We start from the raw sequence: 19,102 nt of genomic DNA, 5'->3' as shown, positions 1-19,102 counted from the left end.
CTGGTGCTGTCTGTTTTGAGGGATTATTAATGATTGATTCAGTTTCTTTTTTTAAGATTTTATTTTTAAGTAATCTCTATACCCAGCCTGGGGCTTGAACTTCCAATCCGGAGATCAAGAGTCACATGTTCAAGAGTCAGCCAGGCTCCCCTCAAATTTCTTTTAAAGATTGATTGATTGATTGATTTGAGAGAGAGCGTGCATATGGAGTTGGGTGGAGCAGAGGAAGAGGGAGAGAGAAACCCAAGGAGACTCCGCACTCAGCTCAGGGCCTGACATGGGGCTCAACCCCATGACCCTGAGATCACGATCTGAACTGAAACCAATAGTCGGACGCTCAACCAACTGTGCCACCCAGGCGCCACCCCCCCCTCAATTTTTAAATAGATATAAGCCTATTCACATTGTCTAATTCTTCTTGTGTGAGTTGGGCAGCTTGTATCTTTCAAGGGTGCGTCCATTTCCTCTAGGTTATCAAATTTGTGGTCTTTGAGTTGTTGATAATATTCCTTGATGATCCTTTTAATGTCTGTGGGATATATAGTTATGTCCCCTCTTTGATTTCTGATATTAGCAATTTGTGTTTTGTCTCACTTTTCTAATTGTATTAGCCAGAGGTTTATCAATTTTATCCATCTTTTCAAAGAACCAGCTTTTGGATCTGTTGATTTTTTTTTTTCCTATTGATTTCCTGCTTTAATTTCTTTGATTTCTGCTTTAGTTTTCATTATTTCTTTTTATTTTGAGTTAATTTGTTTTTTGTTTCCTAAAGAGGAAGCTTAGAGTATTGATTTAAGGTCTTTCTTCTTTTCTTTTTTTTTTTGTTTTTTTTTCTTCTTTCTTCTTTTCTAATAGATAGATTTACTACATCTCTAAGCACTCTAAGCAATGCTTTTGCTGCACCCCACAAATTTTAGGTTGTATTTTCATTGTCATTTAGTTAATAATATTTTAGTTAATAATATTTCTCTTGAGCTTTCTTTGACTTGTGTTATGTAAAAGTATGTTGTTTAATCTAGGCATTCTGGGATTTTCTAGCTGTCTTTCTGTTAATTGATTTCTAGTTTAATTTCATTTTGGTCTGAGAGCACAATTATATGATCTCTGTTCTTTAAGATTTGTTGAGGTGTGTTTATGGCCCCAAGTGTAGTGTATCTTGATGAATGTTTCATGAGAGCTTCAGGAGAATATATATTGTGCTGATATTGAATAAAGTAGTCTATAGATATCATTTATATACAGTTGATTAATGGTGGTGTTGACTTCAGTTATGTCCTCACTGATTTTCTGCTTGGTGGATATGTCCATTTCTGAAAGAAGAGTGTTAAAACCTGCATCTCTAAGAGTGGATTCATCTGTTTCTCCTTGCAGTTCTATCAGTTTTTGCCTCATGTATTTTGATCTTCTGGTGTTAGGCACATACACATTAAGGATTGTTCTGTCAAGAAGTTGCAGTATTGACATCTTTATCATTATGCAGTGTCACTCCTTATTCCTGAAAACTTTCCTTGCTCTATTGATACAGTGAGGTTAATATCTACCGAATTTGTTTCTCTTTTCTATTTGTTGCTCTTTATCCTTGTTCCTGTTTTTGTCTTCCAAATGTTTTCTACTTCTTGGGTTTTTTGTTTTTGTTTTGTTTTGTTTTCAGTTTTATACTTTGACAATCAGTGATTAGTTCTCATCCACATTAACTGTCTGTAGATTTTTTTTTTTTTTAAAGATTTTATTTATTTATTTGACAGAGACACAGTGAGAGAAGGACTACAAGCAGGAGGAGTGGGAGAGGGAGAAGCAGGCTTCCCGCTGAGCAGGGAGCCCAAAGTGGGGCTTGATCCCAGGACCCTGGGATCATGACCTGAGCCGAAGGCAGACGCTTAACGACTGAGCCATCCAGGTGCCCGTCTGTAGATTTTTGAAAGTGGTGACTGGAACATAGGTAACCAACGTGTAGAGTTTGTTTGATGAATCTTCATCCTCATTATATTTGCTGGACAACTGCACACAGATACATTATGGAACATTCCTCATTCCTTTGGCTCAGACAGTTTTGTTGAGCCTGGTGTCAGTGCGCACCTCTGGAGTTCCCATCCCCTTCATGGCAAATTTCTGGATCTCTTTGAGTGCATGAGGGGCAAGCTTCTTGAAACCCACTCTCTGGATGTGTTTATGAATGTTGATGGTGTGTTCTGTGGTCACTACCTCGTTGATGGCGAAATGGCCCTTCTCGCCACCCGTTGCAGGAGCCATTCTGCCAGGCTCTAGCTGGAAAGGAAGGAGCACAAGGTATTGTGGGAGAGGGAAAGCAGCATAGCAAGTACAACTTCTGGGGGGTGCCTGGCGGTGGGTGGAAGGGGAGAGGCGAGGCTCCCTCTAAGGGTTTTAATTGAGGTTTTTCTTTTATGATTCCATTTTCTCTGACATCTCAATTTTACTTTTTTTCGTAGTTGCCCTACTTTTGCAATATATATTTATAGCTAATCCAAGTTTACTTTCAAATAATATTATCCCACTTCACAATAGTACAAGTACCTTACAATGAGAAAATAATCCTAATTCCTCCCTCCCATCTTTTCTGTCAATGCTGTCATTCATTTCACTTATACAGAAGCATATATAAGCATATATATGCATAAGACTATATAATCAAATATATTGTTGCTACCATTTTGAACATTGTTAGATTAAATATAAGAAAAAGTCAAAATTTTTATTTTACCTTCATTGGATTCATTCTCTGATACTTTTCTTTATCCAAATCCATGTTTCCGACCTGTTATCATTTCCTACTCTCTGAAGAACTTCTTTTCACATTTCTTGCAAGGTAGGCCTATTGGCAACAAATTCCCTCAATTTTTATTTATCTGAGAGTCTTTGTTTTTCACTTTTGAAGGGTAATTTTGCAGTGTATAGAATGCTAGTTCTTTTTTTTCCTCCTCTCAAAACTTTAAATATTTCACGTCACTCTTTTCTTGCTTGCATTATTTTTGAGAAGTCAGATGTAATTCTTATCTTTCCTACTTCATGGCTAAGGCTTTTTTCCCTTCCAGCTTCTTTCAGAATTTTTTCTTATATTTTTGATTTTGTGCAGTTTGAATATGATATGCCTTGGTTTTTTTGTTTGTTTTTTTGGGGGACATTTGTCTTATTTGGTATTCTCAGAGCTTCCTGCATTTGTGGTATAGTTTCTGACACTAATTTGGGACATTCGTAGTCATTCTTGCTTCAAATTTTGCATCTCTATTTTCTTGTCCCCTTCCCACCTCTCCCTCCCTTATCCCTTCTCATCTCTTCTCTAAGTTTTCTACATGCTGGACCAGAGTCCCAGAAGTGTTAACATAGGCATTTAATGCTACACACTTCGTTCTAAGCACCACTTCTGAATTTTGATACATTGTATTTTTGTTTTTATTTAGTTGAACAAATACCTTGTGGTTTCCTTTTGATTTCTCTTTGATCCAGGGGTTACTTAGAAGTGTGTTATTTACTTTTGAAACATTGGGGACTTTTCATATCTTCTTGTCACTGATTTCTAATTTAATATCTTTGTGTTATATAATTTCTTTTAAGTTTTCTGAGATTTAAAAAAAGTGACACAGGGGCGCCCGGGTGGCTCAGTTGCTTAAGTGACTGCCTTCGGCTCAGGTCATGATCCTGGAGTCCCGGGATCGAGTCCCGCATCGGGCTCCCTGCTCGGCAGGGAGTCTGCTTCTTCTTCTGACATGTGCTCTCTCTCTCTCTCAAATAAATAAATGAATAAAATCTTAAAAAAAAAAAGTTTGAAAAAAGTGACACAGAACATGGATTATCTTGTTTAATTTTCTGTGTACCTCTGAAAAGAACGTGTATTCACTCTGCTCCTATTATACGGAGTTACTCTGTAAATGTAAGTTAAGTTGATTTATACTGTTAAAGTCTCTGTATGCTTATTTATATATATATATATATGTATGTATTTTCCTGTGTACTTGTTCAGTTATTGAGAAGAGGATTTAGATCTCTCTTACTGTAGTTATGGATTTCCCAATTTTCCCAATTTTACCTATTCTATCAGTTTTATTTTGAAGGTCTCTTATTAGGTGTAAAAGTGTTTCAGATTTTGATATCCTCTTGATTAATAGGTTTCTTTATCCTGGCCATATTCCTTGTTTTGAAATTTATTTTGTCTGATACTAATATTGTGAATTCAGCTTTGTTTTAATTAGTGTTAGATTGATACTTTCTTTCCCACACTCATACTTTTAATCTTTGTGTCTTTATACTTAAAATGGGTTTCTTTTGGCAGCATATAGTCTTGAGTTTCTTTCTGCAGTATTTCAATCTCTGCCTTTCACTGGGATGTTTAGTTAATTTACATATAATATGATTGATAATTGTTGCATTTAAATCATTTGCTAATCCTTTTTTCTTGCCTATTTAGTCTTTTTTTTCTCTTTTTCATTGAATATATTTTATTATTCCATTGTAGCTGAATAGTAATAATTCTTTGTTATTTTATTGATTGCTTTGGGGTTTATGGCATACATATCTTTTAATTTATCAGTGTCTGCCTTCAAATGGTATTATGCCATTTCATATATTATATAAGAATACACAATTCAGCAGTTTACATACTTGCATTCCTACCCTTTTGGGGTTTGTGCTATTTTTGTCATATTTTTACATATTTTATAAACCTTGCAATTGTTACTAATTTGGTCTAAGCCATCAATTATCTTATAAATAGATTAAATAATTAAAATGTCCTTTATATTTACCCATGTAATTACTGTTTCTAATGTTCCTAATTTGTTTAGATCCACATTTCCTTTGTTGTTTTTCTTCTACTTAAAAGGCAACCTTCAGCGTTTATCTATTACTGCTTTACTGGTGGTTAGTTCTTTTAGCTTTTTTATCTGAATGGCAATTATAGTTGACCTTTGAAGAATGTGGGGGTTAGGACCACTGCACAGTAAAAGAATCTGTATATAACTTTTGACTCACCAAAAACTTAACTTCTGAGGCACGTGGGTGGCTCAGTCGTTAAGCATCTGCCTTAGGCTCATGTCATGATCCCAGGGCCTGGGATTGAGCCCTGCATCGGGCTCCCTGCTTGGCGGGAAGCCTATTTCTCCCTTTCCCACTCCCCCTGCTTGTGTCCCCCCCCCCGTCAAATAAATAAATAAAATCTTAAAAAAACCAAAAAAACAAAAACCTTCTAAGAGCCTACTGTTGACTGGAAGTTTTACTGATAACATAGTTAACACATATTTTGCATGTTATATGTATTATATACTGTGTTCTTTTTTTTTTTTAAAGATTTTATTTATTTGACAGAGAGAGAGATAGTGACAGCAGGAACACAAGCAGGGGGAGTGGGAGAGGGAGAAGCAGGCTTCCTGCTGAGCAGGGAGCCCAATGCGGGGCTCAATCCCAGGACCTTGGGATCTCGACCCGAGCCGAAGACAGACACTTAACGACTGAGCCACCCAGGCACCCCTATATACTGTATTCTTACAATAAAATAAGCTAGAGAAAAAACGTTAAGAAAATCATAAGGAAAAGAAAATACATTTACAGTGCTGTTCTGTATTTATTGAAAAAAAGCTGTGTATAAATGGAACCATACAGTTCAAACTGGTGTTGTTTACAGGTCAACTATATTTTGCCTTTGCTTTTGAAAGATATTTTAGCTCAGTATAGAATTCTAGGTTAATAGTTTGTTTCTCTTTGTCTTCTTGTTTTCTTTTTTTAAAAAGATTTTATTTATTTATTTAGTTGAGAGAGAGAGGGAACACAAACAGGGGGAGTGGCAGAGGGAGAAGCAGGCTTCCCACCGAGCAGGGAGCCCGATGTGGAGCTCGATCCCAGGACCCTGGGATCATGACCTGAGTCGAAGGCAGTTGCTTAACCAACTGAGCCACCCAGGCGCCCCTGTCTTCTTGTTTTCTAATTTGCATTGTTTCCATGAGAAATCTGTTTTCATTTTTATCTTTGAACTCCCTGACTGCTTGTATCATTTTCTCTTTATTGTTGGTTTTTAATGGTAAGCAGTTTGATTGTGATGTGTATTCATGGATTTTTCTTCATGTTTCTTGTGCTTGGGGTTAGTTGATTGGTAGGTTTATTGTTTTTCATCAAATTTTGTAATTTTTTTCTGCTCATTTCTTATATATATTTTTTCCATCCTACTTTCCTTTGGGTATTGCAATAACATGTAAATTAGGCTGCTTAACATTGTCCCACAGCTCACTGACCCCCCCTCCCCAAACTCCCTTTTAAATTAAGTCTTCCTTCTGTGCTTCATTTTTGAGAGTTGGCTAAGTAAAAAATTTGTGGCTTTTATGAGACACTTGAATATTACATAATTAAAGAATATTTAGCCAGCATTATTGTATTTCATCATGCTGGTGGAAGATAGAGCTGTTGGTTGTTTCTCTTCCCTCTGCCTCTTTCTCCTGAATGTGGATTACAGAGCTTTGTAGAATAATCTAAGGCAGCCATACTTTTGAAAAAAATCTATTTCTTGGTTAGCCTATTATAGAGTCATTTTGAATTCTGAGTCTGATTTAAAATATTTTGAAGTTGGGTGTATTTTTTGCTCCAGTGAATGTTATTTAGTAGGTATATTGGCATTGCGTCTTACCTAAGGACTAATAATTGTAGCTAGCCACAAAACAAAAATCATACATTTTCTAGATATTTGTTTTAAAAGATTCATTAAGTTGCCTCTAAATCACTATATAAACCAAAGTACTTGTTCATTTCCTCAGAGACTCTCAATTGGCCAATATGCCATTTTTATCTCTAGTGGAAAAGGGAAAGAAAAAAAAAAAACCTCATCAGTCAAGTACCAAATGAAGTAGTTAGTTTGTATTTTATGGGTTAATTTACATGGAAAATGTGTAAATATATATATATTTTTAAAGATTTTATTTATTTATGTGAGAGAGTGAGAATGAGAGAGAGTACATGAGAGGGGGGAGGGTCAGAGGGAGAAGCAGGCTCCCGCTGAGCAGGGAGCCCGACGTGGGCCTCGATCCCAGGCCCCTGGGATCATGACCCAAGCTGAAGGCAGCTGCTCAACCAACTGAGCCACCCAGGCACCCCAGTTCCATATAATTTAAACAGCGTATTATGGAACAGATACTCTTAAATTCTTAAATTAACTTACAAAGGTGGAGTTAAGGTTGGAGGTCTCTCTTTGAGTAAAACCATATAGACTTTTTTCCCTTGTTGTTAGGTGTAATTTTTTTAAAAGAACTGTTAGAATCTTCAACTAAAGCTTTATTTTTTCTTGTTAAGAAATCTCTGATATCTTTTCAAGGTAGAAGATGTCTAAGTTTTTAAAAACTAAAATGCTATTGCCTTGTCTTAATACAACTTTAGTCACTGAAATTTGCTTAATTTTCATTCATTCCTTTCTTTGTAATACCTTTTCTTCCATATGCCATATTTTCCTTGGATTTATGGACATACTTATACTTCAGGGATAAGCAGGGACATTCTATTAAATGAATGGGAAAATTGACCAACCCCAATTTAGATTGGTATGTAGAAATGGATAGTATATTTCTCTGTTTGGTTCTCCACCTAGTTTTTTCTTCTTTGCTTATTTGATATATGGACAAAGTACCTGAATGAAGAACATCACTGGATGACTTTTATTTATTTATTTATTTTAAAGATTTATTTGTTTGTTTTAGAGAGAGGGAGATAGAGTGTGCACACACGTGAGAGGGAGAGAGCATCTCAGGCTGACTCCCTGCTGAACATGGAGCCCAACACGGGGCTTGATCTCAAGACCTGAGCCAAAACCAAGAGTTGAGTGCTTAACCAACTGCTCCACCCAGGCGCGCCTCTGATGACTTTCAAACTTCACTAGGCTTGTATATGAGTGGGGTGAAGAGCCTCAGGATCAACTCGAGTTATTAGAAAGGAATATATTTGAAAAGTGAAGTGGTGTGGTTTCCAAAGTGACCTGCCCAGCATGGAAAAGGTTCATGTTTCTAAAGTAATCCACAAAGTTTAATCAGCTTAAACATGATTGGCTTTCTCCTAAAACTTACTTTGAGAACTTTGTTCTCTTTTGTGGACCCTCGCTTATGAGAATAGTAATTTGTTTTTTATGAGGTAATGTCTTTTGTATTTAATGATTAAGATCTGTTTGACAGTGAGATGATGTGGGGGGAGGATGGTATGGGGGGCAAGTAGCAGAAAAGTAGTAGTAATGAGTATTTGGTTTTCAAAACATTTGAAGTCTTTCATTTCTCATTTTGAACATTGATTTTGCTAAAAATGCCAACCATTTTGAAACCTGATTTTATCATTCCTTTCTCATTTTCCACCTTTATCTGATGGTTTATATTTGAGTGGTGGTTATGTGTGGGAAATTTCAGTTTTATTTTCAGATTTTTTATTTGTATTACATCAGAGATTTTAGATAGATGTATCAGAAAAATACTCATTTATTTATTCAACAGAAATTCAGGGCTGTTTGTCTTTCAGGCATTTAGTGAACTTAAACAGTGGCAACAAAAATCCCTGACCCAATGGACCTTATAAGCCTTTTATTTTGAAGCGTGTTGATTAATGTACATCTGTTAGAACACATTTTCATAGTTGTTTAATTTACCATTATTTGCATATACTTTGTCTTAAAATGATTATTAAAAACTGGAAACTAATTGTTTAAACAGATCTTTATTTTGCATTTTCCCCTAACATATCTGGATCAGGGGGATGACTGAGAATCCATAGGGGATAATAATACTTCTAATTTTTAAAAATCTTAAACTGCAAAGTATAACTGTTCTTTCATCTTAATACTTGGAAGAGACTGATTTCTATTTTAAAGGGTTTAATCTTTTCTGTTTTGAAAAGCAGACTTCACCTGAATTTTAAAAATTCTTGCTCTGACCTGTGCTTATAATCTCATGGATATAGTCCTCTAATGATTTGTAGCACCTTATTTCTCTCTCATTGTTGCCTTTGTGCTGAACATTAAAGCTGATTTTAATTTCATGACTAGGAAGTAGTTTTTTCTTGTTGAAAATGATGTTGCTTGAGAAACAAGTTCCTTCATTACTACTTACTGTGTGTTGCTGAGTAACTATGACTAATATGTACTTTTACTAATTGCTGCAATTTAAAGGTATTTGCAGTAGACTCAGATAATTGTTTTTACATGATTTTCTTAGGTGGACTCACTTTTATAACTGAAACTTTTGTATGTTTTTCTTACAAGTCTAATTATTATTATTAATATGCCCCCCCCAGCCAAAATCTAATCAATTATTTTTCAACTTCCTTTCTCAATGAAAATGTTAGACTTATACGAGCACTAGCAGCAACTCTATTTCTGGATCATTGAAGCGCTTGGAGGATACTGCAGCTCGATTTACAAATGCAAACTTCCAAGAAGTCTCTGCGCACACAACTAGTGGAAAAGATGTTTCAGAGGCTAGAGGGTCAGAGGGCAAAGGGAAGAAATCTTCAGCTCACAGCTCAGGTCAAAGGGGAAGAAAGCCTGGTGGAAGAAATCCAGGAACGACTGTGTCAGCAGCTAGTCCTTTCCAGCAAGGTATTAATTATGATGTTTTAGTTAAAATAATTGTTCTTGCGATGATCAATAGCAGTTAAGTTTTGTAAAAGAACTTATTTTTTATTTATAACTGATGGATCATTGGAGATTATTTTATGATTAGTTGCTGTAGTAAGATTACTTCGAAGACTAGTGTTCCTTGTTAAAATGTTTCTGGGACCTTTTATGTTATGACATGTGCTTCCAAAGCTGAACTGTAATTTTAATGTTTAAATAGATGTGGAATAAAGTTTAAGTTTGGGGAGAAAAAACAATAAAAGCTGGAGTTTTCCTTTCTGCTCTATAGAACAGTCTTTCTTTTTAATGAATTGTTATCACTTACCTGTCCTAATTAAACACTAAAATAGTTAAAGCATATATTCTTAGTAAGTAAACAAGTACTTGGTAATTTGTAGGGAATATAAATAGTTCTCAGTAAATAATTTTTAATTATTAATGCATTTATTATAAAGCTTGAATTTTAAAGTAGAATTTTACTAAGCTTACATATCTTTTGGTAAGGCTACTATAACAAGATGCCCATTTAATTTTGAATTTCAGTTTAACAACAAATTATTTTTCAGTGTAAGTATGTCCCAAATAAATGCATGGGATATATTTATACTGAAAAAATAACCTGTTGTTTAACTAAAATTAAAAATTAACTGGACATGCTGTATTTTATATGGTAACCTTATTTTATGGAGAACAGAATAACTCAGCTAACTTTACAGTACATTAGCCCTGTGTTCTAGGTTTTTATTTTGTGTTTTTAACTTGAACATAAATATTTTGAGAAATACAAATGTTAAAAACTGTTGGAGATAAATATATTAGTAAAGTATACAATAAATGCCTCTTCCCCCCATTTTTTTTTGCCCCCTAGGAATAAATGAGGGGGAAAAATTGTCTTTTTCTTTCCTTTAAGCTTTTGCTGATAATAAAAATTTGAATATGTAGAGAGATTGCGTAGTCTGCTGATCTTTTATTAAAAAGTTTATTTGTATATTTTAAACTAAGTTATTTTGTGCTTCAAGATTTTTACATCCTAGACTTTTTTTTTGCCTTATATTACAAAGAATTAGACAAGTAGAAGAGAAATACAATGCCAAATTTGTTGTTTTATTTTAATAAATTTATATTTGTTGTTATTTTTATGCCACTGTGGAAAATAAATCGTAAAACCTTAATTATTTTTAATGTAACTTTATTTACATTTTGAATGTGATATTAGAAGAATTTAGTCATCCTTTTGATGTAATTAAGACCTTATTTTCCACTGTTAAAATTGCATTTTTCAGTTTTTAATCTTTGAAGTCCTAATCCATTTAGAAAAGAAATCCCTCGTTTTCTTAACATTTACAACGTTGAATTGTCTTTTCCTGCCTCTGTTGAGACGTGGTATAGAATGTATTATGTTTTCATATCTGAGGTAATATTCTATAAAAGTTTTAAAAGTTGATATTTAAAGGTAGGGTGTTTAAGATGCTTGGTTTTATTTTTTTCATTGCAGGTGGTATGTGAATTTTAGAAAATATATGTGAAAGTATTGCATATACTAAATGTTTGAAAGTATTTGCTACCCTGTAGTGAGCTTTTAACACCAGCTGTAAAAACAAAAATGTGTGGAAAAAAGACAGATGGTGACAGATCAGAATGGATAATAAAGAACTTCTTTATAGTTGCTAATTAAGTGGCAAATTACAGTTATCCTTAAATGATTGATGTAATGTAAATGGCTTCCTAATATGTATGTTTCTTTATATAGACATAACTTGAAAATGCTCACATAGGTACAAATAATTTTGTAAATGAATAAAATGGATATTCTCTTCAAAGAGTTAAATTTTAGACTTACTAATGTTCTTGCTTAATAAGCCATTTCAGAAAAGCTTAAAATTTAAAATTCAAAACCTTGAGACTTTAGTTTAAATTCTCTCTTGTGTGTGAGGAAAAAATACTGTTGTAAATATTTAGGTGGATTTATGTGTGATTACTTTTGAATGTGCTCTGCAATAAAATTTAACCCTTAGCTTGAAATTTCCCTTCCATTCCAATGAAACACTTTATTTGAGCTTTTGTTTTTAAATACATTAGTTAAAATATGATATAGTTTAAGTTTTATGAAACATAGTAGATGTGTGGTCACAACTGAGTCTAAACACTTGTCACTTAATGTGGTGAGCATGAAGACACAGTTTGGTGAATTAGGATGGTGGACCAAACTATTGTTTCATCCCAGCCATATTATTTTTCTACCAAGTAGATAAGAACCTTTTAATCTCATAATGACATAGTGGGCTACTAAAGTTCTTGAAAGAGTGAGGAGACAAGCAGTTGTGAGCGAGATTCATGAGTGTGCCTCTCCTGTGATTTTACTTTCATAAAAGCAATAGAAGAATGTTAGTGGCTGGTTTCTTTATGCAGCTCCATGGGTAGTGGACTGGGAGAAGGTTAGGTATATAGACTAGGTTCCATGTAATCATTATTATTAAGTCCATGTTTTGGTGGGGTAGATTTAACTGAATAATAATATTCACTAACATTATCTTGAAGTTAAAACTCAGAACTTAAAACCTAAGCAACAACTTTTGGTTCTGGGTGTGTCTTGGGAACATTTAAATCAAATCTTCAGTAATTGAAAAAGAGGAAGTTCTAGAATACAGTAGTAGTCTTGTCAAACTCTTTGAGACTTTGCTGTTCTTCAGTCCTTCCTCAAGCATACACAGGTATTTGGGGGAACGTTGAGGAATGTTGCCATAGTAAAAGGTAGGTTAAATAAAGCACATCTTACATCTTGGTCATTGTAGAACTAATAGCTTGCAAGTCGAGTTAATATTCAGTTTAATAGCTATGAAATGACAAATATTTTTTAAAAGATTATTTTATAGATCAACTTGATTTCAATAATAACCTTTTTAAAATTCTGTTACATAGTGATGTCCTAAGTTTTATAGTTAGTTTTTTTTCTTCATCTCTTTTTGATGATTGTATCATTTCTACTGCTCTTGGGAACTTTTGCATCCAATTTTTTTCTTTTCCTACCCCCCCCCTTTTTTTTTATTTTACTACAGGCAGTTTTTCAGGAACTCCAGGCAGTGTAAAATCATCTTCGGGAAGTTCAGTACAGTCTCCCCAGGATTTCTTGAGCTTTACAGACTCAGATCTGCGTAATGACAGTTATACTCACTCCCAACAGTCATCATCAACCAAAGATGTACATAAAGGAGAGTCTGGAAGCCAGGAAGGGGGGGTAAATAGTTTTAGTTCCATAATGGGTCTCCCTTCGACCTCAGCTGTTATTTCACAGCCTAAAAGCTTTGAAAATTCACCTGGAGATTTGGGTAATTCCAGCCTTCCAACAGCAGGATATAAGCGGGCTCAAACTTCTGGCATAGAAGAAGAAACTGTAAAGGAAAAGAAAAGAAAAGGAAATAAACAAAGTAAGCATGGGCCTGGTAGACCTAAAGGAAACAAAAATCAAGAGAATGTTTCTCATCTCTCAGTTTCTTCTGCTTCACCAACATCATCTGTAGCATCAGCTGCAGGAAGTGTAACAAGCTCTAGTCTTCAGAAATCTCCTACATTGCTCAGGAATGGAAGTTTACAAAGTCTTAGTGTTGGCTCATCTCCAGTTGGTTCAGGTAGGGATTTGCCCATTGTTTTTCTTACTTATTCCCACCACCACCACCCTTCCTTTACCCCAAAAGGGAAATTCATTTTAAACTATTGTTTTGTTAATACATTGAGTTGCTAAGTGATATTTACTTGTCTTAATGAAAAAAATGTGTTAAGATCTTAGGAAGATGATTTGGTGTTTGGACAGGATGTTTGGCACCAATCTGATAGTTTACTTAACTAACTATAGGCTAAATTGTTTATTGGTTACTCATTTCTTACAAAATACCTGGAGTAATTTCCCATTTTTGTTTCTGCTTTGCCTGCACAGTATTTTAAACCCAACTCAGAAATCACAATTAAGGTGTGTTTTGCATACTTTCGCACTATGTTTTTGATTGGTGCTTGTTTTTGAACTTTCATTTTCTAAAGTTTAATTAGTCTTCCATTTTCTCAACACTTCCTCGCACAAATTCTACTTGAATTATCCATCTGGAATATTTTTCAGTGGTAAAATGATTTAAATATTTGAACTTAAACAGTCATTTTATTTCAGAAGATAATCTGAAATGATTTATATTCATTTTGTTTTCAAGTGTGTTTAACAGATTTTTACCATTATCTTTATTATAGTAGGAATGAATTTATATATGTTGTTATTCACATCATAGGGATGCTTCTTTAACCTATATATTATGAATATTGTCAAGTCTTAAAAATTTGAAGTCGCATATTTTTAGACAAAAAGTTAACAGTTTAGATATTAGCTAAATGCAACATTTATCTTTTAAATTGATCTTGAATTTGAGGTAAATGGTTTTAAATTAGTGTTGTAAACTCACCTGTTTTGATTTTAGATTTCTGATTGTAGAAATGAGATTTTGGCTAAAATAAACTTACGGATTTTATCAGTTCTATTAGTTGGTGGAGAGGGTAGGTAGGAAATGGTATGGAAATATAATAAACACAATTTAAATGAATGTTCATGTGTATTTTATAAATACAGACTTTTGGATTGTTTTTTATAGTTGTGCAGACATAAGTAAACAAATATCATTCTAAGGGAGAAAAGAGCATATGTAAAGGTCAGATGTGAAAATTATTAACTATTGCTATTATTTGTGCCAGGGTCTATTAATGCTTTATATTTATTATCTTGTTTAATCCCCACGCAGTTTTATGAAGTAAGGGCTATTTATTCCCCCTTTTTACAGCTGATAAAACTGAGACCTGGTTAGGTAAAATAAGCTGCCCAAGATCACAGCTGGGGATTTCTTTGTTTTTCCTAGCTACGTCAGTGCCACCTTGGACCTATTGGACAAGTTGTTTGTTTTTGAGAAATGAGTGGAAACTATGACAGGATTTTTTTATTAGAAGTGTTAAGGATGGGTTTAGACTAGACCATGATTTCTTAGTCTTGGCACTATTGACATATTGGTTGGGATAGTTACTTGTGCAATCCTGTCCTGTGCATTGTAGGACATTTATCAAGATTCCCAGCCTCTACCCACTAAGATGCTAGTAGCACCCAAAATTCCCCTTCACCCTCCAGTAGTGACAAAAAATGTTGGGGGAAGGTGCAAAATCGCTCTTGGTTGACAACCACTGTTTTCGAGGGGGAATAATACAAATTGTAATGAGAAATAAATCCACTGAAAAAACTTAAGTGTATTGCACGCTTGGATATACATTTTATATATATTCATTTATTTTCTTTTAGGCCAGAAGAGCTTAGCAACTAGCCCTAGCCCCTGGTCACAAAAAAATAAATTTAGACAAATTTACTCAGAAAAAATGGAGTTCATACTCATTTTTAGCAAGATACACAGTAATCAGATGAATAACTTACTGAGAAAATTAAACCTGAATTTGCTTTTGTGAAGAGTTTCTCACTGATTTCTTATACATAGAAGCATAGTCTGAAAAATACTGAATTTCAGAAATTGCATTTGGATGCTATTTGAAATACACATCCTCAAATTAATGGAATTAAAATCTTGATTAACATCTGTGAAAAGATTTTCCTACCTGTTACGGATTTAGAGAGATTTAGCCTTGGGAAATAGTGTTCTTTTTCACAATTATTACTTTCAGAGGGCAGCGTGTGCTACATCTATGGCAGAAAAGCATGATTTTGTATCCCTTTTACCTCACCATTAGGTGAAGAAATTTAGGGAGAAATTCCTGTAAATATTATTATTTCATGGAAGTAAATGACTTAAATTTAGACTTACTAGGATTTTTTTCCCTTAAAAGTGTGCTTAAAAATAACTGCAGCTCTTATGTTTTGTTAAAGCCATAATTGTGCACTAAGATTAGTTACTTAAAACTATTTGAGATAATACATTCTTCAATTTTATACATTTTATTTTTATTTTTATTTTTATTTTTTTCAAAGATTTTATTTATTTATTTGAGAGAGAGAGAATGAGAGAGAGCAAGCACATGAGAGGGGGGAGGGTCAGAGGGCGAAGCAGACTCCCTGCTGAGCAGGGAGCCCGATGCGGGACTCGATCCCGGGACTCCAGGATCACGACCTGAGCCGAAGGCAGTCGCTTAACCGACTGAGCCACCCAGGCGCCCAATTTTATACATTTTAATAAAAGTTTTATGACTAGATCAGAGCACACCCTATTGATAACAGTGCTAAAAAGTCTATTCTTACTTAGAAGAAACTAGGTAAATGCCATGGGTATTTAAATAGGAATTATGTCCTCTTAATCGTAAGTTAAGAAATGCTAACTGCTGTTGAAATGCAGTATGTACTACACCTGTCTTAGGCACTTTACAAGCATTGAGTATTATTACTCATTGTACAGATGAAGAAACAGAGACAGAATTCTCATAGCTCTAAGTGGTGGAACAATGCATTTTCCTTGATTCCAGAGACCTCAACTCTAAAATTCAAGGGGTGTTTGCTGATGAAGGTTTGCAACCACACTATAATGTCAGTCATACTTTAAGCAATGGGATCAGTGAGAAAATTTGGGCCAATAATTTCACTTGGAACAATAGTATCTCCTATTAGTATGAAAATGCGAAGTTTTCTTTCAACTGATTTTAGATAGAGAAATCATTTAGTAGCTGTAAAACTAGGAAACTTTCTTCCCACATAAATAAGTAGGAAGAAGAAATGTATACTATGTACTGTGTTACCAAGAATTGTTTTTGCATGATGCCCTTTCCAAAAGATTTGTTGCTTTCATGACAGGGTAATAATTTAGTAATGATGAAGGTGACCTTTGTAAGCATTTGTTGGCTCTGATGTTAGACTGTAACACACACTATATAATCCTAGCTTCATGAGGCTAGGGGCTGTGTGTGTCATGTTCATCACTGTCTCCTCACCTCCAGCACAGTGCTTTGTATATAATAAATGCTAAACTTTTTTTTTTAAATGAATGAATACTATTAGTAATCACTGAGAACATATCATGTGATTAGTAATATCCTGTGTGATTTTGTACTTCCAAGTGTTCATAGTTAGATTGCAAGTGAAATTATTTGTAAAGAAGCTTTTCATGTAGTATTACAGACCGTTTAAGGATGTGTTAATTAAGTTGGAAAAGACCATGGAGAAGTTGGAATTTGAATTACACTTTGGAGTAGGCAGAAAAAGTCCAACAATATTACCAGAAAAGAAAGTAAAGTTACATTTGAGGGATAAAACTAATAGGGAAATCTAATTTGCAGGACAGTTGGAGGTAATGTTGATTAAGTAGGGCAGGATGGGTTTATGGAAAGTTGAATGTCAAGCTGAAGAAATCAGACTTAACAGACTACTGGTCTTAGAAAAAGCATCCTGTACTTAGTTCTGGCAACTTACTATTAAAAGAATTTCATTGATGGAAAAAAAATACATTGCTTCCATCAGCTTGCAGTAATGGTAATATCTTACATTTGAGAGCACCTAACAGTTTCTGAAGAACTCTTTAATTACTATCTTATTTGTTCCTAAGAACAATCTTGTGAAATAGGCAAGGCAGCTACTATTACTTTTGTACTTTCTCCAGTTTTATCACAACTAGGATATACAGCAGAAGTAGAATCAGGTACTTATGATGGGATTGTCTTAATAGAAGCATTCAAAATTTTATCATGACATATTCATAGTAGCATGTACAAAGCAAGATATTTATTCTAGGAATCTCAGGTCCTGTCAGAATAGAAACCCAGAAAACTATAAATTCCTTGCCTGATCAGTGGTTTGGTTTGCAAGATTTTTGATGTAATAAGTTGAAGTACATCCTCTTAAGTGATTTACTGTTACAGTGACTTGCACAACTTGTATTGTTTTAAGTGGCTTCTAAAGGTTGTAAGTTTTGGTGTATAGATTATGTTAAGCTTTTTTTTTTTTTTATAAAGATTTTATTTATTTATTTGAGACAGAGAGAATGAGAGACAGAGAGAATGAGAGGGAGGAGGGTCAGAGGGAGAAGCAGACTCCCCGCCGAGCAGGGAGCCTGATGCGGGACTCGATCCCGGGACTCCAGGATCATGACCTGAGCCGAAGGCAGTCGCTTAACCAACTGAGCCACCCAGGCGCCCTATGTTAAGCTTTTAATTGAATTTTTCCTGTATATTCTTTTGAGATCTTAAAACAAGTAGGACTTTTGGAACATTGAAAATTAGTACAGCATTTGGAATAGTTGACATGTTGTATTTGTCCTTTTCCTTTTTCCTATTTATCTCAACCATATTATGGGAGTTTATAATTTCCTAAAGTGAAAGTTTATGAAGAAATTTTTTTCTTCATAAAAATCAACATCTTGTTATTTTCTCTGAGAAAAATCTGGTATTCATTAAATGATTAGTTGATGATTTAGCATTAACTTATTTTCTTTGGGTATACTATGTCCTTTCGAGGCTTGCCTGTTTTTTTAAAACCTTAGTCTCTAGTTCTTTAATATAATGTGGTCATACCTTTCCAAGTTAAGATACTTGAAATCTGTTTCCGTGATGGAATTCTTTAGTGGTGATAAATGGCTATGAAAGGAGATTCTGGGAAGGTAGTTCTTTGATTCTGACCCTAAGTATTTCATGATAAAGTCTTACAGATTTCAGGGAGATAAGTTATTAATGAATAGATCACTTCAAGAGAAGTTTGTTCTGGCTTCTGAAATATGAAGGTTATGAAAGTTTAACTTGAGCCCATGTGACTATGAATTGGTTGTTATGAAATACATCATATCTCCTTAGGTTAATAAAATGAAATTGAGACATCTTTCCCTGGTAAGATATTTTAATTAGGAATAGACTGATTCTGTTAACAAATAAGGGAATTATAAAGATCCAAAGATAAATCTAATAAACTCACAAGAGTAACTAATACATTATTATAGACCAAGGAGTAGATACAGTTATTGAACATACTTTAAACTCATCTTAATGACTCAGGTTCATGATTTTTATAAAAATTAGTTATATTGGGTCATAAGTGAAAATCATATAAGATATTGGGTGCTACTAAGACTAAGACCATAATATACCTTGCAATTTGTTTCCTTGGAAAATTCTCTGATTTTTGTTTTCTTCCTTGATGATTTGAAAATTTGCTGGCCCTGTACCATGGATGTCTTTCTACAAAAGTCCCAGATCAAAGGGCAGAATAGCCATATTTCAATTTTTTCCCTGTTGAAAAAAATCCTTCTATTACTGTGAATGTCCTTTGATTATTTTTTGGTACTATTCCAAACAGTTACCGTTTCTCTGTAATGTACCATGTCAATCTCTTCAGTAGCCTTCACTCCCTTTTAAAATACCACTTGAATTTGTTAATGATCATTAAAGATGGCAGATTCTTCCACCATGTTACAGTTTTGAGTGCCATCTGGAAAGAACTTATACTAAACTGGTCTAAAGGTTTGATTCTTGAACAGTATCTAATTTTTTTTTTTTTTAAAGATTTTTTTTTTCTTTTTA

General features: G+C 34.2%; 1 protein-coding gene across 14 annotated transcripts in view; it reads left to right on the top strand.

The window, feature by feature from the left end:
- The window catches only part of MLLT10 (MLLT10 histone lysine methyltransferase DOT1L cofactor), a 218,962-nt gene that overhangs the window by 144,012 nt on the left and 55,848 nt on the right, over window positions 1–19,102 (top strand). For 10 of the 14 annotated variants that reach the window (XM_045874303.3, XM_045874307.3, XM_045874309.3 and 7 more), the window contains 2 exons: window positions 9,310–9,562; window positions 12,637–13,206. In XM_045874303.3, the coding sequence (XP_045730259.1) occupies window positions 9,310–9,562; window positions 12,637–13,206 (823 nt within the window). The remainder of the gene's footprint in view (window positions 1–9,309; window positions 9,563–12,636; window positions 13,207–19,102) is intronic. The other 4 variants (XM_045874311.2, XM_064591990.1, XM_054507342.2 and 1 more) reach the window with 1 other exon arrangement.

The sequence above is a fragment of the Mirounga angustirostris genome, unplaced genomic scaffold, assembly GCF_029215605.1.
Source record: "Mirounga angustirostris isolate CCGP_5_RB_7025 unplaced genomic scaffold, mMirAng1.0.hap1 SCAF_5, whole genome shotgun sequence".
NCBI lineage: Eukaryota > Metazoa > Chordata > Mammalia > Carnivora > Phocidae > Mirounga > Mirounga angustirostris.
Note: the sequence above shows the minus strand (reverse complement) of the source record. Positions and strands in the feature narration are given on the sequence as shown.